Raw genomic sequence first — 22,723 nt, 5'->3', positions numbered from 1 at the left:
GTTATAAGCGAAAATTGGAAAAATGTTGATTTCGAAATAAATTTATAACTCCGCTAATACTGATGATAGGGCTCTGAAATTAAAACATTATACAGGCACTTTTTTAAGTAGAATCCAGTGGCGTGCTCGCCTTTTTACCAGGATTTTTAATTACGAAGCTATGACCCAAAGTTATGTTTTTTTAAATGGAAACACTAGATTTTTGTGCAATTTTTTGAAGGCTTAATTTTTACTGATTTCAAAAATATATAACATCATATGGGTTGTATCAATATAAATAATAGAAAATGGTCAAAAACTTTTTTTCTCAATATTTCTATGGTTTCAACTTTTGACGAGCAAAATAGAGCTTCCTATAATCCTTCCGTCAATGTCATTCTTTCTATGCTTTTAACAAATTTTCACAAAAAACGAATCTTGGAGAAATTGAGTAAGAAGCATAGAAATGAAAGGACCAATAGAAGGAGACTGTGGTAATAATAAGATGCTACATTTTTCTATTCTCATCAAAAGTTGAAACTATAGAAATATTGAGAAAAAAAGTTTCTGACCATTTTCTATCATTTATATTGATGCAAACCATATAATGTTATATATTTTTGAAATCAGTAAAAATTAAGCCTTCAAAAAATTGCACAGAAATCTAGTGTTCCCATTTAAAAAAAACATAACTTTGGGTCATAGCTTCGTAATTAAAAATCCTGCTGAAAAGGCAAGCACGCCATTGGATTCTACTTAAAAAAGTGCCTGTATAATGTTTTAATTTCAGAGCTCTAACATCAGTATTATCATTATAAATTTATTTCGAAATCGCCATTTTTCCAATTTTCGCTATAACTCGAAAAACAAAAGAAGGTGGCCGAAAATGACTACCACTCTTGTTAGTTTCTCAGAAAAAGAAAACGAGAATGGAGTATCAGATTTTGTCTATCTCCTCTGGTTCAAAAGCTGTAGTGCTAAAACATCGAAATTTGCCCACCCTGTACATCAACATTATTCAATGTTAATTTTAGTTTTCATTCGATCGAATACATCAGTTTTTTGAAGCATAATTGAAGGAGGGGCCTGTAGCAATTATTTATTTTTAAGTCATTCAATTAGAGAGAATATAATATAACTATACTAACTGACAAAGAAACTGCAACACCCAGAAGGAGCTGTTCAAATTTAATTTTTTTTGGTAAAATATAGATAGTATAGCAATCAGTAAATGACTAAAATTTGAAGAAAAAATACGAAGGCTTTACAAATTTTTTTATTAAATTTGTTAATAATGTGTTTGTCCACCGCGGTTATCTATACACTCCCCAACACGTCTTGGCATTGATGCAAGAAGATGGTCTATTTCTTCTTGAGGGATATTATCCCAAGCTACCTATACTTCCTGTCCCAGAGCCACCAAAGTCTGGGGGCTGGAGTAAATTTCCAAGCCTTCTACCCATGATGTCCCAAACATGCTCAATGGGCGAAAGATTTGGGTATCTGGGCGGCCATGGCAAAAGATTCACATGGGTCGCTTCAAAAAAGTTTAAACTAACTCTGGCAACATGAGGTCGAGCATTATCTTGCTGAAATATTGAATTCTCCATAGCTGGTTAAGGTAAGGGAGAACATATTGCTCCACTATTTCTTGAAGGTAACGCAGCACTGTCATTTAACCTCAAATGAAGATTAAAGGTGACCTAGCTCCATGTGCAATAACACCCTATACCATAACGCCTACTGTCCGGTGTACATGACGCTCAACTCAAAATGAGGTTCACATCTTTCTCCTCGACGTCGTCTTACCCTTCTTCGGCCATCATGTGCAAGGAGAATCGAGATTCATCAGAAAAGACGACCTGGACCTGATGCCATTCCACATTCCGTTCTCTGCACCACTGTAATCGTTGCCGTCGATGCTCAACCGTAAGAGGTACCTATATATAATATGGGGTCGATAATGCTGCAGTCCAAAAAACCTTATACGGCGGTAAACCTTTCGAACAGTTACAGGATGGCCTTGTTCTCCTAACCACTCATCAGCCAAAGATCGAGTTGTCGCAAATCGGTCTCTAATGGCCATTAGTCTTAGACGCCGATCTTGAACTTCATTTGTGCCCCTTCGACGTCTGGTGCCTACTCTTCTTCGATTGTGGGCATTATCAAACCACGCTTGACAATATATCTCATCACAGTAGTAACCAATAATTCGACATCTTTCAAATTCACTTAGCTGGCGATAAATTCTGCGTACACGTGCTCTTTACAAGCATTTTAACAACAATTAAACATCGACATTGGATCTCCTCGAACAGCTGCATGGTTTGTTGTAAAATTTAAAAAATTTGCAATAAACGACCACAATATTTAAGTTACAAAAAATGTTTATTTCAAAAAACCTTCACGATTTTTTTTCCGAATTTTAATCATTTACTCCTTGCTACACTATCTATGTTTTACCAAAAAAAATTAAAATTTAAACAGCTCTTTGTGGGTGTTGCAGTTTCTTCGTCAGTTAGTATATAAAGTGATGGATGAGAAATAGGTAAAATAAAACAAAAACAAAGCGGCTTCATATTTTCTGTTCGAAATGAAGGCCTTCCATCTGAGTACTTTTCTCAGCTCTTTTATATTGTCCCTCATTTCGAGGAGACAATGAGAGCCGGTTAGTTTTGTTTTATTTTACCTATTTCATATACATCACTTAATAGTTTACTTTATTTTGTCGAATAATTATTGAAAAATTTACCAGAGAGCAGTCCTCCAAGTAAGAGTATGAGTTTCTGGTTGACGTAAGTGACGTTACCAGTCATTCCCATCCAGACGAAAAGCAGACCAGCGCAGGTGAGAGAATTTCCCGCCTGTCCCACCAACCTTGGCCATCTGCTGCGGGAAATCAAATTTCTTGCTGCAGGATCTGAACAGAAAAAAAATCAGCATAGAGGTGAGGGTTAGAGCCTGATCTGGAAATTTACGTTCTAGTGCACCAACCCACTCATCCTTAAATAACGTAACTTGTTTGTAATTTAAGCTACCCTGTATTTCTAACGGTTCTCGATATCCCTGTAGTTCCCCTTTAAATTAATAGTTCTAACCCTGTATTTCGATCCTTAGTGTATGTACCAATAGTTATGAATCTCTATGTATATTCATCATTCAATTATGGACCTATAATACCAGTTAGTATTATACATCTATGCATTTAATGCTAGCCACAGAACACTAATATACAAGAAATGAAAAGTCCAAAGTAATCTGTGGCAACACCAAATGTCATTTATATGCCGCCATATTTGGTTGTGGAAGTAGATATTAAATGACGGGAATTTTAAATTTACAGGCGTACTATACCTATATCAGAGACAACAACGAGACGGTCAACTCCTTCACTAAATTTGTCCGATTCAGGCTATGTCAATCATCTTTGTCTATTTCAATGAAAATAACATAAATCTATCTTTGTCTAACATCAACGGCCCTGAATGTAGAGGCGCTGCATACGGTTTTGCTGGCGTTGCCAAATGTATAAATATAAACTGCCATTGCGAGATAATTAACAAAATCAATGTTCCATTTCCAATGGCGAAAGCGCTATTCTATGTTCATCAGTCCACGTGCAAATACTTGTGGCAACACGGAATACAGCTACACATGCGTCAACTGAGTGACAGTGGTTTGAAATTTGAATTTTGTGAGACTTTGTTTGTGACAAATTATTCTTTTAAAATGGTTAAATGTTTTATTTGTGGAGCTGGAGAAGATGAAGTACCAAAAATGCATCGATTTCCAACTAATATTAACAAGTAAGTTGAAGATATTTATACCATAAATAATCAACTATGTAGTGGCAAAGAGGACAGGGGAAATAAAAATCCTCAATGAGATGCCGACGTTTCGACCTTTATTTCTGGTCAGGACACGAATACCAGTGATGAATGATATTTATATCAGTGATAACTGTGAATACAATGTTGTTTTTTATATTTTCAGATCCAAAATCTGGCAAGAAAAATTAGGAATGAGATTCATGGGAGAGAATCTCCGAAATTACAGAATATGCTCTAAACATTTCACTCTAGAATCATACACAGATTCTATAAATCATAGACTGCTCAGAGATGCAGTTCCAATGCAGTTCTTCAATAAATCACTCGCTTCGACTTCTGCAACGCCAGTTGAAGAAGTCGAAGAAAGCAGATTTATTGTATCTGAAAGTAGCAATGATATGCCAATCGAATCTGATATCCCAAATATTATTGAATCAGGTATGTTTTAAATCAGGACCGAATCTCTAGTGTATAAAACGCCACGATTCAAAAAAAACTTTGGCGCCCTTTTTCCTTTGTTTGTATGCTGTTATCAAGAATATTTCAATGTGAGAAGAATTGAAAATTTTCAAAAACTGTAGGTATATAAAAATTGAAGTTCACATTGTTTTTAGATGCAGAGGGGTCCTCTAATAGTATACAGTTGGATCAGCCACAAACACCTAAACGAAGAGGCAAAATTTTCAGAGATATAGAAAATTTCTCCATAATACACTCTTCACCTAGGAAAAAGAAATTGGTGAAAATCATCCAACAAAAAGAAGACCACTTACGGAAACTCAAAAAACAGTGTAGACAAAAGTCTAAAACTTTAAGGAGCGTTTTAGAATTGTCTGATGCCCCAGAGGTTCGAAATTTATATGAAAACATGCCTAAAACATCCTGGAACTTCATGATGTCTCAATTGAGATGTTCGAAAGTGAAGGGTAAAAGAGGCAGAAGATGGACTTTGGACGATAAAATTATGTCTCTATTATTATTGAAGAAAAGTCCCAGATGCTACAAATTGCTGAGCTCCTTTGTTGCGCTTCCTTCACGTAACACTGTATTGAACTTGCTCAAAAAGGTGCCATTGAATGCTGGAATAAATAAAAACATTTTTGAGCATATTAATGAAAACATAAAAGAGGACCTTGATCGCTGTAGCGTGTTGCTCTTTGATGAAATGGACATCAAAGAAAACTTGTACTACGATAAGGGCCAGAAGAAAATCATTGGCTTTGAGGACTTTGGAGGAGAAAGAAGTGGAAAACAGGTTGCCAGAAAAGTTCTAGCCTTTATGCTTGTGGGACTAAACCGTAAATGGAAGCAACCTATAGCGTATTACTTTACCCACAAGAGTTGCAGTTCGGAAATTCTTAGAAATTGTCTATTTGATGTCATCAAAGCTGTTACAAACGTAGCAAAATTAGACATTGTTGCAACTATTTGTGATATGGGTGTTAACAATGTCAAGTGCCTGAAAGAATTGGGTGTGACAACTCAAAAACCATATTTTATATATGGAGCCAAAAAAATTTTTATTATGTACGATGTCCCTCATTTATTAAAGCGTACTTATGCTTTATTCAGGAAATACAATGTATTTCTGAACGTTCAAATAGAAGAAAGCGTTACAACTATGGAGGCCAAATTCTCGCATGTTCGTTTGGCTTATGAGCATGACAAGGCATCTCCTTATGTCTTCAGGTCCCTTCATAAGCTGAAAGACAATTTTTTTGACCCAATCATGAAGTATGCCATGAAGGTTAACATAGCTGCACAAGTAATGAGTAGAACTGTGTCAGCATATTTGTACTCGATGATAAGAAATGGTAAAATTAATTTCAAATTTATCATTATATTTTTTCATCGAATATCAATTTTTAGGAGCAATGCAACAGGAGTGTATTGCTACAGCCTCATTCCTGATGGAAGTGGATACGCTGTTCGATAGTTTTAATGGGAACACCAACCAGTCAGGAAAGGAGTTGAAATGTAATATTACTGAAAACTCTCCTCATAATGAATATTGGCCAAAAGCTTTGCAAATGGTGAAGAGTTGGAAATTTAAAAGGCTTTCAAAAAGCGGGCAGGTCAAGCAAAGTACACCACCATCTCAAATGGGTTGGATTACATCTCTGAATGCTATCAGGGGAATCTGGGCATATGTGCATTCTAAAGGATTTACAGTATTGCGTCCAAGGTCTCTAAATCAAGATCCTTTAGAGAACCTATTTGGATGCATCAGATATGGATCAGGATGTAATGATAATCCCTCTGCTTTTCAATTTGTGGGTAGTTTGAAAGCCCAAATTTTAAACAATCTAATTCATTGTTCCACTCATTCAAATTGTGAGAAGGACAATAATGATCTTCTCAGCAATTTAAAATCATTTCTGGAGAAAGATGAGAAAGAAGGAGAATATCAACCTAATGAAGTTGAAGTCATATGTATGCCAGAAATATCAACAGAGGAGACGGTATCCATAATTGAAGCAGATGTGAATGGGGGCCGTGCAGAAACTTTTTCAGTAGCTTATGTTGCTGGTTTCATTTTGAAAGGCATCTATAAGAAAATAACGTGTACGGGTTGTTCTGCTCTATTGTCATCAGATGTTTTGGAGGCACACAACATGTTCATCTGGAACAAGGAATGGTCAGATGATAAGAGGAGTTTGTATTATCCAAGTGTTGTATTCACAATATCCATTGCACAAGGTATAACTTCTTTGGAGAATTTTATGGTGGATAACTCTAATATTTCTGACCTTCCATATCATGCCTCTAAATTTGTTCATAATCACATTGATTTTTCATGGTTAACATGTGAACAACATTGCGAACAGATAGAAACTATAACAGTGCAAAGTATTGTAAATATTGGAATAGTCTGGTGGGTTAAAAGGGAAAACCAGAAATTTAAAAACCAAAAAAATGCTATAATCAAATCGAAAAAATTGATGAAAATGAAGAATATGTGAAGGTCATTTGACCTATTTTGTTGTTTATACGTCACTCGCTTTATATTTTACTTGTTTTGTTTTATATTTCCCTTTTTTAATACTTCAATTGTTCTCCTATATGTTTGTTATTAGTTTCATTCAAATTCAAATAAATCGTAAAACCACCATTCGAAAAGTTGTATTTCCGTCCAAAAATTTTCACGCAGCCATATTGATAGCGAAATTGTTTGCCAATTGATTATAATAATCAACATGGCAAAAATTTCAGCATCAATTTTATGGTTGCCCATACTTCGAAACAAGAAAACAGTAATACACAAAAGAATAATTCATAATTCCCGCGCTAAACGCTACACCAGTGCCTTTGGCGCCATCTACAAACAGGTTCGATGCTGAGAGACAAGGATGCAAAACATCGGACGAAATATAGTGGGGAGTTGGGCGTCTCGTTGTTGTCTCTGCCTATATACATACTTTTCGTTGTTTTCACTTCATTGTAAATTTACAGCTTCTACCATTAATATTGAAAACAGATTTGGAATTCATGATAGAAGCTGTAAATTTACATAACATAAAAAATAAGATCGAGGTAGGAGAAAGTTAGAATTTCAGCAATTTATTTATTTTTTGTAAAAGTTCTATAAACAGTATTTTCCAGAGGAGCACATTTATATATCAGTCAGCCAAATGCAAATACATATTTAGGATGAAATATATCAAACATTATGGTATTTGAGAAGAAATAGAATTGTTGATCGTAAAACCTGTTCCCCATATAAAATCTCAGTATAAGCAGAGGAAATCAAGTAACATCCACATATATGTATGACACAAAACAACCAAGATAAAAACCTCAGCAAAAATCTGTCCCTATATAAGTTTAGATATATTGAATTTATTCACATAATGAGCCATTTAAATTATCGGGCCGGCTCTTTCATTGTGATAAATTTTCTTGTTCTCTTGTACATCTCGAAATTGAAATCATATCTGAAACAAAAATGAGAATGAAGATAGAGAAAGCATAGTAAATAACATAGTAACAAAGTGATTGATGTAGAATTGGAATGATAAGAAATTCAGAGATCAAAAATAGCTCAACCTACCTAATCACGAGTATCAGACAGAATGGATGAAAATAATATTCAACATTCGGTCGTTCGTAAGTTACATCTCCTTGAATCTGCACTTGAATCTCCTAAATAATCCGCCTCGTTATGTAGTAGGGAAGTAATTTTTCAGTTAAATAATGAAATGTGAATATTAAAAACATGATTTTTGAAGCGTCAACAGGTTGTCAACCAAAATAATTAGGTTAATTTGGTTTTGACTGTCCCTTCAACCGGAAATTCATGTCGGCCATATTTGGTTGTAGATTGGGCCATAGAAGAGGGAGTTTCACCCCCCTGATGCTAGCTAACAATAATGACTGTATTCGGGTTCGGCTTTTGGACGGTCCGAGAATTGTTCTAAAACTGCGCAAAACTGTTGCGCCCTAGTATAAAATCCTCTGCGCAGTTCTGGAACCATTCTCGGACTGTCCGAAAGCCGAACCCGAATACAGCTAACGTTTCCTCAAAAATAATGAGAAAAACTTTGAAATCGGCACGCAGTAGAAAACAGATCCTTTTAGGGTTTATGAGTTTATTATCGCTTTCAAGATGTTTACTTTTATTATTGCACTACGAGTACGTCTACGTCCCAGAGAATGACCCATTTTTGCCAGTCCGATTTTATTTATTTATTATTGTCTTTTATCTATCCGCTTTGCCGCACTGGGTTTTGCCAATTACTTACCTAACCCATGTTTTCGGTTTTTTGTATCATTCTCGTCACGCAATTTCTATAGTTCATTTCAAATTATTGTCAAAGAACTCTGAGTTATGCGCATCGAGAAATAGAATGTGCGCTATGTTGTATAATTTTATGTGTTTCATTTGAAAGGCAATTTAATTGGAAGGCCATCAGTTTTGAATTGACTCTGCAGAGTCTTGGACTCGTACAAGAAATATTTTAACAGTAGATTCTTGATTTCAAAAGAAACGCTTTTTTCCTTCACTATTTTTTCCGAATCGACTCGTTGGAGAACCATAAAAAATGTTATCTTTAGTTATCTTACAAACAGTTTTATCGAATGAAATGTATATAGTTTTTCATTAATTTGATGAATTTTTTTCGAACACAAGAAATCACTCAGATCTTCCAGTTTTCTCATTAGGACCATTACGTACCATAAAAATACCCAACTCTTCAAACTATGTCTGACGCTTTCTAATGGATATTTGAACGTTTTGTATAATATTCTTCATATTTTCTCGTATAATGCGCAGTTTTCAAGTAATTTGATGTAGGAATGTATGAAAAAAAAATTGTGAAACTCGAAAAATTGGGTACTTTGACCGAATGCAACTCTTTTCAAAAGATCCACACATGTGTCACAGATTCAGCAATTAATTCTGAAGGTTAAAATGTTCTTCCAAGGATGGCACAGTTTATTATGAAAACTTAAAATGGCTCTATCTTTTAAACAGGGCCGAATCGGAAAAAATTATATTGGAAAAAAATGTGTCTTTTAACCTCGAGAATCTACTGTTAAAATTTTTGTACGAGTCAAAGACAATCGAGTAATCAATAAAATACTATTATTTCGAGTAATTTGGTTCAAACATCGTTATCGAACCCCTTTTTTTTCACATTACAGATATATAACTAAATGAGCACACGAATTTTCTCTTCAGATTACTCTCCCAAAAAAAAACCTTCTGAGCTCTTGGAGATACCTGGTTGACCGTTTGAGTTTTGTTTTCCATCATGAGCAAATACAGGCATTTCTCAGGAGAAGAAAAGGAAGGAAAAAGAGGAACAAGAAATAGATAAAGGAAATAATATGCCTTATTTATTAATCAGAAAGCCAGAAGAGTTAAGTTCTCCAGTTGACCTGTTCTGATATGTGTTTATGGTTTTCTCATTTATCGTATTTTCGATTAATTTCGTTTTGTTTATTTTATTTCAATATTCATATACTTTATTTTATTTATTTATATTAAATTATATTTAAAAATTAATGAAAACTTCCATGTAATAAAGTTACGATTTTTAAATTTTCACTTTATTATTATTACAAATTTCCTTGTCCTCTAGTACGTTTATTCAATTCAACTACTAGTTCATACTGACATAGGAACTGATGTTGTTTCAAGTGTGACCTAGGAAAAGTTCAGAAATAAGTTTCAACCTAAAAAAACATCCTGTATATCAAAATTTAATATTCGATAGGATATCCGAAAACAGGAGGAAAAACTGAGCGGAACAATGAATTCCTCGTACTTTTCAGACAATCCTACAATACACAAAAAAATAAAATTTCATTAGGTATTTATTAATTTTACCAATTAAATTGAACTTTATGTGTCAGTAACTTGAAACGATACAAAAGTAGAGGTTTGTATTCGGAGAAATCTGAAATGATTTCAATTAGTTATATCAACACTGAGAACGATAACATCGAGGATAATTTTTATATTAATTAGATATCTTAATTGAAAATACACAATAAGATGAGTCCTGAAAAACATAACATCTTTATGCTATAAAAAAGCCTTTCAAACAGTGAGAAAAAAGTCTCAAAAAAATTGCTCAAATGGGTATGGGTACCACTTATTAAGGGCTTTAGACGAACAGCATTAACGTTTTCGAAATAATTTTATGCTTTCAATCAAGACGTGAATGTATAAATTTCATTGTTCATAAATAAATCTTATCGTTTTTTTTTTCATTCTTTGTGTTTTAAGTTTGTGGCCAAAAAATAAGGACCTGATAAGATAAGAGGCTAAAGATCTTGAATTGGGAAAATTATAATAATAAATTTCTGTGTTTCTGTTTATAAATTTTTATTCAATGTGTTGTCTGAATATTCAGATTTGACTAGACTTATTGAGTACTAAAATTGCCTAGAGAAGTAAAAGAAATACCTTGTTTCCTTAGGTTTTTCTTTTTTTTTACGAATGTCAAATCAAATTTGAGGAATTTTGATATAAAAGGTTTTTTGGGTTGAATCTTATTTATAAGATTTTTCTAGGTCGGACCTGAAAAAAATTCAGTGAATATGTCAGTATGAACTAGCCAGAGTGAGAACCACATAAAGCTCGTTTGAAATTACCTCTTCTTTGAAGAATACAGAATCCACCTGTACCTATGTACCTACATATGGAAAACTAGTTTTTATAAATCATTCTGCATATCGAGAAATGACCGAAGGCGTCATGAAACAGCCGGTATAAGATTTTCATAATAAATACTTTACATATAACTTCATGAGTTGAATAATATCAATATCAAAGATCATCCGGTATAAATAACAATCACATTCATCATAACGACTTTGAACTTGGAATTTAACTAAATTCCGACTTCAAAGTCTGAATTTAAGGAAAAATATTTTTAAAATATTATGTAGGCTTTCTACGCCTTCGTAAAATACATCAAAGACTACCGGCTCATGTTTTGCATGAACATACCCTGAAAGTTTTTACCAATACGAGATTATTAATTGAAGTAGAATGAAGAATTTCTGTTCTGAATTATTCGGATAAAATTTTCGATAAAAACAATTAATTTTTCCTTGCTTTCGAAGTATTGTATGGGAAAAAGTGATGATATGAATAGAAAGCTCGACTAATTTTGTATAACATGTAATTGGATATCCGGCCAAAAATAAAAAATAAATTCCATAAACAACCATTTTTGTTGTTGTAAATACGCTCGGATAGGTTGAGTGCAGTTTTTGATGTAAGAAAATGGTTGTACATTGATATATTATCAAAAATATCTTCAAGTGGTAATGTAATTTTTATTACGCTGATGTGAAACACGCTGTATGATATATACGGGATTATAATCAACAATAACAGGAAATTTTCTGTTAGATAAGATATTTTCTATCAAACGAACCATTTTCCCACATTTCAGTGAACTATAATAAATTAATGCATCTATCCAATATAGAAGAGCGATAATGAATTCAAAACTGTAGTTTCCGTTTTCATAATATCTTATTGCTTAATAATATAATTTTATTTATGACGTGTGTGCAAAAAACTTCGGCTATGGAATTTTAGTGGTTTTTCTTGATTATTCTCTTGCTCCCAAAATGAACATATGTAAACACTAATGTCAAAAAACATTGACTATGTATCGTTATTTAATATGTAATATGCATCTTCCAGAAGAAGGCCCTACCTATAAGATCAGATCAGATTCAATAATGATTTTTTCCAACGTGCGAAAATCATTTCTTCAATTGAAACCAAACGATGTTAGACGATTGGAATAATTCTTGCTGAAAATTCTAACCGTCCATACATTGCAGACATGAATAAATATTGAATGAATAAAGTTATATTATGTCTTCTGTACTTTCACCTAGTTAAAAAAGTTGTACTTATTTCAGTAATATGAATAAATCTCACTAAGAATTTCACTATTTTCAATTCTCCATGAATAGGTATCGAATTTATGTAGCAACTAGCTGACCCGGCAAACGTTGTTTTGTCATATAAATAATTTCCTAGTAATTTCTAAAAAAAAATGATTAAATTACTAAAATGGCTATTAAAAAATAAGGGTTGATCGTAGAAGGGTGAAAATTGAGGATTGTATGTATTTTTGTATGTTGTATCATAAAAAATAGAAATTAAAAATTTTGTCTAAAAAATAAAAAAAAATTTAGGGGTGGACTAGCCCTAACATTTAGGGGGATGAAAAATAGATGTTGGCCGATTCTCATAGATACCGGATAAGCACAAAAAATTTCATCAAAATCGGTCAAGCCGTTTCAGAGGAGTATGGCAACGAAAACTGTGACACGAGAATTTTATATATTAGATGTGGCCAATACTTGATAAAAATCTGTAACTCAACTAAAACCTTGAGTATTGAATTGAGTATTTGAACTAAAAGGAATTGAACTATGTACAGGGTATCCCAAATTTGATGTCCAGTTAGGGGATCTAGCAAACTATAATAGCTAGAGTAAAATCGATGACATACCAACATACCCATTTCTCTTTTTCAGAGAAACAAAGAATGGTGAAAACCGTAGCCTCCTAATCCTTCGTTTTTGAGATATCAGCAAAAATTGAGATTTTGACGATTTCGAAAAGTTCTCATAACTTTTTCGTATTTGAAGTTAGAGATCCGAAACTTGAACGTTCTACAGTCACTTTTTTACGTAGAATCTGACGAGCTCAAGAAATTTTTTCCTGTTCTATCTAGATTTCGAATTATTAGGCAAACTTTTTGTTTTTTTGGATATGCAAACTATTATTGAATTTGTTATTTTCAATTGGAAATGAATCGTTTGTCAGTAGATTCTACGTATAAAAGTGCCCGTGGAAGGATCAAGTTTCAGATGAGTAACTTCAAAGACAAAAAAAAGTTATGAGAACAAGCTTATTCATCAGAAAAAAAAATTGTTATCTCAGTTGAATTTTATGATTGACTTTTCAGAGTATATAGGAGAAATGACATTTAACACGTACTAACAGTTAAATTTAGTGGTTGAATTTATGAGTTGATTTCGATGGTGATTAGAAAATATACAAGGTGATTAATTGATAAATAAGCGGAAGCTAAGGGTAGATAGAGGACACTTAGGTCAGTCAGAATATCATATATATTTAATGGGTTTCTGTCTCTTTATTCTTTTTACAAGCAAGATACCGAGTGTTTGAGTGATTTTGAAATTTTTTTCAATTACCCATTACTTTCGAACCAACCTCTATATTTTGAGGATATTGGATGTGTTCATTCTCTGCAATAACTATGCAGTTTCGACTTCCTCATGGAAAAAACGCAGAACATATATCCAAGAACCTTCTGTATACATAAAATCCTAATCTTAGGTGTTTCTTTTTGGGGGGCCTGGGAGCTCAATGTTATTTTATGGTTACTATTTCAGTACTGGGGTGGGGGGAGGTTTTGCCCAACCTGGCCTCTACCTGTCTACAACCATTATTCAAAAACATATACCTAATGACAATTTTCTTATTATTATCTTATCTTATAAAAGAACAACGTGTTTATTTTGTGAAATCTTAATCCTCTCATAAATATCTCAGTATATTTGGAAATTATCATCATAGAGCAGCCTGTATGAGGTTTTCTCACCGTTTTAATGACCTCTTCATGTAAGAAACTTCAAGAAAAACACACCGGGTCTACTGATTTCTTGTCCATTGAGATAGGCTCACGAGTACGTATGAGAAAGAAATTTTTTCATAAAACATCCGGAATATAGATTCATGTCGTTATGGAACACCCTGTAAAAGGTTGTCATATCATTATTATGACCTCTCTCTCAAAGAAGAAAATTCAAATGATTATGTACACCCTGTGTCATCCATTCTCATTCATCATAAATGTGGGAACACCTAGTATTAGGTATATGAATTTGAATATTTGTAGAAAAGCGGCTTTTCAAAAGCAAACTGTATTTCAGGAACTAATCTACGTCGTCGTAGAACACCCTGTAGAAATTCGGAACTAAATAAAATTCCCAGTTATTAACGGAAAATATTTTTAAAATATTATGTGGCCTTCTATTCTACGCCTTCCTAGTATTTCACTTCACAAATATTCCGTTTATTTATGCGTTCACACTGAAAACTGAATAGATCGTAAAGTGCAGCTGGGTCCTATTTTTCCTGCCTTTTGTCGGCCTTCAATAAATCGTATAATATTACGGTATGGGTTATGGCAAGAATGGGTAGAACTATTCTCTACTTGTTGCTTGTTGACACTTCCTAGGTACAGTTTGTTATTCTCCTTATTATGGAGGAAAAAGTTGGCATTTAATGATAATATAAAGGGAGATTCATAACTATTGATAGGACCAAATGTGCCTTGAAAAACTAATGCCAAATAATATCCCAATAGTTGTGAATAATCCTGAATACGTAATTTTTTCTGTTCCTATCATAATATGAGTGAAACGGTTTATGAGAATAACAAAGAGTCTCAAACTATACTGCATTCACATTTATTTTACGAGTTTATTTTAGCATTCGGTTGGCCATGAAATAATTTTCTCAAGTACATATTAGTAACTAGAACGGAGTAAGGTTGGCACTCATGAAATGTCGTTAATTTACGAAAATGCCGAAAGTGATTGAAAAAAGAGACAGGGGGGTTTCAGGAAGTGTTATATAGAATTCAGGTCCGACGGTAGCGAAAATATTCAATGTAAGAGAATTCATATAATGTTTCAACTGAATCTAAACGACTTATATTTCAGCTGAATATTTCCACAATCAGAAAGATTGTGAATGAAGACAATGACAAAGAATTTCCTTCTATTGGGAGACCCAAAAAAGTGGTGGCATTTGAGTATTTTATGTTTGATTGAATTAATGCGAAAAGTTTACTACAGGATTTTCGATGAATGTCATCGTAGAATGAGTTCCCGAAAATTGATTTTTCTATTTTTCATTTGACTTGTCCTATACATTGTAAATGCCATTTTTTTTTTGAAATTCGCAATCATTTCTCACCAAAGTTGATCACTTGAATTTTTTCAATCCGATTCACGGTTTCCGCTTTAAAAAATAGAAACCGTTTCTCTGCATGATCATAACAATATCCTTAACACATACATATGACAATATCACCATGCAGAGACATACGTAGATTTTATTTTTTTAGATGAAACCCGTGCGTCGGACTTAAGAAATTCAAGAGATCAAATTTGATCATAGTCAGTGGCGTGCCACTGACTGTCTAAATAATACGCACCCTATATCTCAAAATGTAAGACGTTTAGGACATATGTTCTTATGAAGTTTTTTTTTTAAATGGGCCCAAAAATCACCCCCATAAATATTGACCTTCAATTAGGAAACACCCTGTATAATATTTGCTATTCATATCTTTATTAGTATTTGAGTGTTTTCTTCAAACTTATTTGTAAATTTTTGTGTTATTATAATACATATATATCATTCATTGTAGAGCCCTGTGGATGATTTTACTCAGGTTGAAACGTAGGCATTTTGTCTGATTCAGTCTCTATAATCTCTGTGATCCAGGCCAAATAGAACCCTCTATTAAGTTGCAGTCTTACAGAATATCAAAACTGATCAGAACATTGGGTGAATAAGGACAAAATTCCATATTCTTATCAGTTGCTGTGAAAATGTTTTTCAACTCAACTGAAATATTATTTATTTACTCACCAAAAAAAATCCAACCCATTGTGTGGAATAAGGGTACATAAGTGAGTTTTTCGTCCCATAAATGAAGAACATCCTTCTGATTGATGTCCTCATTTATTTTAACTGAAGCTATGAGTATTCCATAGACGACGATCAAACTGGGTATAAAAATCTGAAAAAAAAAAGTTGTATGAGGCCTATTAGGGAAGATTTGAGTGGAACAAAGTCTCGCAAACGATGGTCATTACAGCCTCCTCGGCAAGTTATGCAATCTCATCTTCTATGAGTTTATGAAAAAATGAATTTCGGAATATTGTTTTTTATTTATTTCATAAATCTTTTTCGAACCGGAAATATCACTCACGTCTTCCAGTTTTCTCATTACGTACCATAAAAATACAAAAATTCAAAGAACTTTCGAAACTAAGTTGGACGCTATCTAATATGAATATTTGAACGTTTTGTAAAATAAAAGTATTCTTCATATTTTCTCGTATATTGCGTCGTTTTCGAGTAATTTGATGTTAAAAAGTATCTGTGAAATTTGAAAAATTGGATACTTTGGCTGAATACAACACTGTTTGGAGGATCTACAGATGTGTAGTGTCACAGATTTAGCTAGTTATTTTGAAGGTAATTTTGTTTTTCCCTGGGTGACAGCTCTTTATGAAAACTCAAAATGGCTATATCTTTTTATCAGAGCCGAATCGGCAAAAAATGGTACAGGCAAAAAGTGTTTCTCAACCTCAAGAATCAATTGCTAAAATATTTGTACGAGTCAAAAACTCACCCTGTATAGGATGGATGGTGTAAACCTACCCTCCGAAGGTTTAAACCAATCTATAGGTTAAACCATCCTTGATGGATTAACTATGTTTGACCTTAAGAAAAAAGCAAATTTTTGGTTTAAACTACCATCAATCTTACGGCCCTTAGGTGGACAGAACATAGTGTGCAGGTGTGCCAATTTTTTGGCATGCACGCTACCCTTATCTAAATCTCTGTGATTTATTTCTTTGGGGTGATTTAAAACCTTAGTGTATTGTGAGAGAGAGGTGAAGACTGTGGAAGTGGAAATAAATAATAGAATAAAGACATCGAATAAAAGGTGAGAGTGAAGTTATCATTTGTGAACAAACCGATATTATCGTTGGTGATAGTCACTGCTTTTAACGTCCGGCAAGACTGTGCGCACATCCAACGATATTCATATTAGGTCATAGGTATATGCAGTTATTTCAGCAAAAAATTCTTTGGTTACATTTTTGATTGGTTGATTTTAGCCTAGACATATTATTGCAAAACAAATTTCAGATTTTGAATCAAAGTTGATCGTAAGAACGCAAAGGCAAGAACTTGAAGAACTGAAAAAGTCGACCAACGAGGAGCAAACAAACCGGATGTAAGAGATTAAACATTTGATTTCTCATAATTGAACATTTGATGAACAAGAATCGGCCACTTATTTTGAAACAGTCACAAACTTTCTTAACTTTTGTGAAGCAGTACCCAGCAAACTAAGAAATCCAGCGACTGTACAAAAACTGTACAGCGTTGCTGCACTTGAATGCAGTAACTATACTAAAACGAGCCGTATACGTCACGCAGAACTGTATAGTGCAAACTGAATCCCAGTGCGGCTTTCGACCAAATCGAGGTACGGTGGACCTAATTTTTACACTGCGACATTTGCAAGAGAAGGCCCGTGAACAACAAACAAGGATCTATATATACAGCCTACATCGATTTGTAAGGCCTTCGACTCGGTGAATCGGAGAGCGCTATGGAAAATCATGGGACCATTTCTTAACCAAATCTGGAATAAAACAAGGCTGCGTGTTAGCGCCATTACTGTTCAATATTTTCGCCATAGCTGTCTCGATAATTGCTGACATCAGTATGCCTGTTTACAGGCATTTAGCCCGTTTGCAACAGCTGAGAATTCTCTAGAAAATTTACTCGTCGTGAATTCTTTACCGTTACATACGCACTTTCGGTAGAATTCTCTGTTCAGTTGCATACAAAATAATCTCAGCCGTTTTCTTACCAAAATTTGGTAGAGAATTCTCGGCTGTCACAAACGGGCTTAAGAGGTGAATAAGATACAGATTTGATGGAGGCCTATTTAACCTGGAGTGCCTCAGAGCAAAAACCCGTTCAAAGTTTATCACGGAACTTCAATATGCAGACGACTGTGCACTTATCGCTAGCAGCTCAGAGGATCTACAGATAATGTTGAACACCTATAAACATATATACGAAGCTTTAGGCCTTAGACTCAATATCGACATAACCAAAATCCTGATAAGTCCGTCAGAAAGCCTTCAAACAGATATCAGCCTGGAGAATGAAACTCTAGAACAGGTCGAGCAGTTCAGATACTTGGGAAGCTTCATAAATACTAGGGCTAACCTATGTAGACACGGAAATACACAACCGTATCAATTCGGCATCACGGGTATTCTGGAAGCTAAAGGACAGAGTATTTCAAAATCACTACCTCAATCTGAAGTCCAAGACAGCTGTTTACAAAGCAGTCGTCCTCCCAACGCTTCTTTACGGAAGCGAAAGCTGGACGCCCTACAGGCGACATATTAAACAGCTTGAACAAACGCAACAACGTCATCTAAGACAGATGATGCACATCAGATTGTTCCAGCCACAAAGTTTCGAATGCAGAAGTCTTGCAACGCGCGAGTTGTACAACAATTGAGAATCAAGTAACGAGGGCCCGACTCAGATGGAGCGGCCACATTCTGAGGATGTAAGACACAAAACTCCCCAAAATTGCTATGTATGGCGAATTCACAGAAGGAGCTCGGAAACCAGGAGGCCAGTATAAGCGGTTTAAGGATTCACTACATCAATCCCTAAAATCAGTTAATGCCTTTCATAACTGGGAACAACTAGCGTTAGACAGGTCACAGTGGAGGTCTTTGCTACAGAGTTATAATGGAGACTCGGGAAGTATACAACAGCGACCAGATCTAGTTGGTGACTATCCATGCACGCAGTGTGGAACGATCTGTAGGTCACGGTTGGGTCTCTTCAGTCACAGGAGGGCACACAGTCGCAATTAGCCCTAAGAAATTATAAGTCTGTTCGCACCTTTATTTATTATTAACTGTGCAGTAACTGTATATCAAAAACTGCATTTTTAAAATAAAGAATTATCCATACAAAAACTGTGCAATCAGTGTATATCGAATACTGAATTTTTAAAATAAAGAATTATCCATACAAAAACTGTGCAGTAACTGTATACCAAATACTGCATTTTTGAAATGCAGATTTATCAATACAGAAACTATACAGTAGGTAACTGTATTTCAAATATTGCATTTCAACAATTCAGAATTATACAGAAAATGTCCAGTCACTGGTCACTGTATACCTATCAAAAACTGCATTTTCAACATGCACAATTAGATATCAATATAGACACTATACAGTAACTGTATATCAAATACTGCATTTTAAATTCAGAATCGTCAATACAGAAACTATACAGGGTGCATGAGTCTTTGACTCGTACAAATATTTTATGAGTAGATTCTTGAGGTCAAAAGAAACGCTTTTCTCTTATATCATTTTTTCCGATTTGGACCTGATACAAAGCTATAGCTCTTTCAAGTTTTCATAATGAGCTGGGCCACTCCTGGAAAAACAAATTTACCTTCAGAATAACTAGCTAAATCTGTGACAATACACATCTGTGGATCTTTCAAACAGAGTTGTATTCAGCCAAAGTACCCAATTTTTTGAAATTTCACAGATACTTTTTAATTTTTGAATATCAAATTACTCGATAACGACGCATAATACGAATAATAATGCATTTTTAAATGCAGTATTATCAATACAGAAACTATACAGTAATTGTATTTCAAATATTGCATTGTTGAACTGCAGAATTATAAATACAGAAACTGTACAATAACTGTATATCAAACTGAGCAGCTTCAGTACAGCAATTTGTGTGCTGCATTCAGGTGGCAGTTGTAATGCAGTATCTGTACAGTTTCTGTACAGTTGGGTTTATTTGACACTTGTGTTCGCAAGTGACTGGAATTCTTCAGAGAATAGCAATATCCTCAACTTTTGACGGACAATCAATCAATTTGGTATTCTTCGAAATAATGTTAAACTTTGTTGAAATTGACGACTCTTCTTCAAATCATCCGCAGTCCTGTACTTCAAAGAGCAAGTTACCTATTTTATAAAATAAATAACTTACTTGAAAGAATAATGTTACTACAAAAACCACCCATCCATAACCACCATCTGGCACTTTGGGCCCAAGTTCTCGTTGGGAAGATAGGACATCATCGATAACGCTATTTCGATCTTCTCTTCCAGGTTCACCGGGCATTATCACTCCCAATCACTCAATTATAATAATTAACAATTCAAAACTATGTCACCCAACATAATAGTTTTCTTTACCCGCTGATTATTATGGGCAATAAGTCAACTCAATGAACTTATCAAGATTGAATTATCGTCCATTTTCTAATGATTACCACGAGATAAATTATTATCTTATCTCGTTTAGGTACACCTATGATGCTTTGTTTGACGTGAAATCCAATTTCTCATCTGAATCCCTCTAATCATGAAGAACCGAATGTCTCTAGCAAAAGTATGTACAGGTGAGACTTTTTCCTCACATGAACAAAAACAAACTTGAGAATTTTACATTTCACTGTGAAAAAAAAATTCTTTTGATAGTGATACTAAGTTAAATAAACTTCTCGTTATAAGTTAAGGATATTTATGTTTATGTTTTACTGAGATGCATATTCTCCGTATCATGCGAAGATGAATTGAAAATGATTACTGAAATAGATACTAATAAGACTCCCGATTATTTTTTATCTGGATTATCACAAAGCAATGGAAATAAACTCTCCTGATGTCTGACTCAACCATGTGGTTTCATTCAAGATATTATATGAATAATAAATAAATTTATGGACAAATATACATTTGTACAGGACAAGTTACGTAAAAGAAAAAGAAAATGAAAGAAGGATTCAAACTAAGACTAAGAATTCAAGTAAAATTATTACTGAAATATTAATATTCTGAATATTCATATATAAAATTTCTTTTTCCGATGATGGAGTCACCTTCCACAGTCCCGTACTTGAAATACATACAAGGTGTTTCCTAATTGAATGTCAATATTTATGAGGGTGATTTTTGGGCCCATTTTAAGAAGAAAACTTTATATGAACATATGTCCTAAACGTCTTACCTTTTGAGATACAGGGTGGTATTATTTAGACAGTCAGTGGCACGCCACTGACTGTATTCAACTATAAGCAAATTTGATCTCTTGAATTTTTTTAGTCCGACTCACAGGTTACATCCAAAAAAATTAAATCTACGTATGTCTCTCCATGGTGATATTGTCATATGTATGTATCAAAGATATTGTTATGATCATGCAGAGAAACGCTTTTTATTTTTTTAAGCGTGAATCGTATTGAAAAAAGTCAAGTGATCAACTTTGGTAAGAAATGAATTTCAAAAATAATTTTTATTTCAGGAAAAATCTGTGGCGTACCATCAATGTCTGCCAAAATAGGTAGGTCAAATTACGTACGAACGCCACTGGTGGAAATTAAGAAAAAAGTGATATATGAAAAAATGCCTCTTGATTCATAGTATACATGTATGACAAATTTCATTGAAATATTATATAAGTGGTATTGTAGATATTGATAATAAATGATTTTTTTTTGAGAACTTTACCATCCTGTATCTCAAAAGGTAAGACATTTAGGACATATGTTCATATGAAGTTTTTTTCTTAAAATGGGCCCAAAAATCATCCCCATAAATATTGACATTCAATTAGGAAACCCTGTATAATGAAATTAGGTCGAAATTCTAGTGGTTGTATAGTTCAATCATGTTGATTATTTTATTAATTAATTGTTAAGTTTGTTAGTAGAGTGGTACGCAACCTTAGACTAGAGAAGAGATCTCCCTTCCCTAATCTAAGTACACAACGGTTGTGAACTGTACAGAGCAAGCGCAATTCCATTTTAGGGTAGCGATAATCCATTTGCGCTTGCTCTGTACAGGGTGGGCAAATTTCGATGTTTTAGCACTACAGAGGAGATACACAAAATCTGATACCCCATTCTCGTTCTCTTTTTCTGAGAAACTAACAATAGTAGTAGTGATTTTTGGCCACTTTCTTTTGTTTTCGAGTTATAAGCAAAAAGTGGAAAAATGGCGATATCGAAATAAATTTATATCTCCGCTAATATTGACGATAGAGCTCTGAAATTGAAACATTATACAGGCACTTTTTTACGTAGAATCCAGTGGCGTACTCGCCTTTTTAGCAGGATTTTTAATTACGAAGCTATGACCCAAAGTTATGTTTTTTTAAATGGGAACACTAGTTTTCTGTGCAATTTTTTGAAAGCTCAATTTTTACTGATTTCAAAAATATTTAACATCATATGGTTTGTATCAATATAAATAATAGAAAATGGTCAAAACCTTTTTTCTCAATATTTCTATGATTTCAACTTTTGATGAGCATAGAAAAATATTGCATCGTATGATTACCACTGTCTCCTTCTATAAGTCCTTTCATTATTATGAAAATTTATGAAATATATCTGATTCAAATTTTGTGAAAATTGGTGAAAAGCATAGAAAGAATGACATTGCCGGAAGGAGACTGCTTTTGTTATAGGAAACTATTTTTCTGTGCTCGTCAAAAGTTGAAACCATA

At 33.8% G+C, this 22,723-nt stretch overlaps 3 protein-coding genes across 4 annotated transcripts in view; 2 read left to right on the top strand and 1 right to left on the bottom strand.

The window, feature by feature from the left end:
- Positions 1-20,475, bottom strand: part of LOC123307734 — a 29,499-nt gene extending 9,024 nt beyond the window's left edge. The window contains exons 1-3 of the mRNA XM_044890154.1: positions 20,201-20,475; positions 15,985-16,135; positions 2,732-2,899 (exon numbers count right to left, since the gene is read on the bottom strand). Of these exons, the coding sequence (XP_044746089.1) occupies positions 2,732-2,899; positions 15,985-16,135; positions 20,201-20,335 (454 nt within the window). The 5' untranslated portion in view covers positions 20,336-20,475. The remainder of the gene's footprint in view (positions 1-2,731; positions 2,900-15,984; positions 16,136-20,200) is intronic.
- LOC123307736 lies at positions 3,674-4,946 on the top strand. The gene is made up of 2 exons (XM_044890157.1): positions 3,674-3,785; positions 3,973-4,946. Exons 1-2 carry the CDS (start codon positions 3,709-3,711, stop codon positions 4,256-4,258), a joined length of 363 nt encoding a protein of 120 aa, XP_044746092.1. The 5' UTR covers positions 3,674-3,708; the 3' UTR covers positions 4,259-4,946.
- LOC123307735 lies at positions 5,078-6,801 on the top strand. Of its 2 annotated transcripts, XM_044890156.1 has the most exons (3): positions 5,078-5,623; positions 5,679-5,784; positions 5,857-6,801. In XM_044890156.1, the coding sequence occupies exons 1-3, from the start codon at positions 5,089-5,091 to the stop codon at positions 6,770-6,772; spliced, it is 1,557 nt and encodes a 518-aa protein (XP_044746091.1). In that variant the 5' UTR covers positions 5,078-5,088; the 3' UTR covers positions 6,773-6,801. The 2 variants fall into 2 exon arrangements, with proteins under 2 accessions (XP_044746091.1, XP_044746090.1); XM_044890155.1 differs by having other exon boundaries at positions 5,679-6,801.
- Positions 20,476-22,723: the final 2,248 nt, after the last annotated feature.

This window comes from Coccinella septempunctata, chromosome 2 (assembly GCF_907165205.1).
Source record: "Coccinella septempunctata chromosome 2, icCocSept1.1, whole genome shotgun sequence".
Classification (NCBI taxonomy): Eukaryota; Metazoa; Arthropoda; class Insecta; order Coleoptera; family Coccinellidae; genus Coccinella; species Coccinella septempunctata.
The sequence above is the reverse complement of the archived record's forward strand: the minus strand, read 5'-3'. Positions and strand labels throughout refer to the sequence as shown.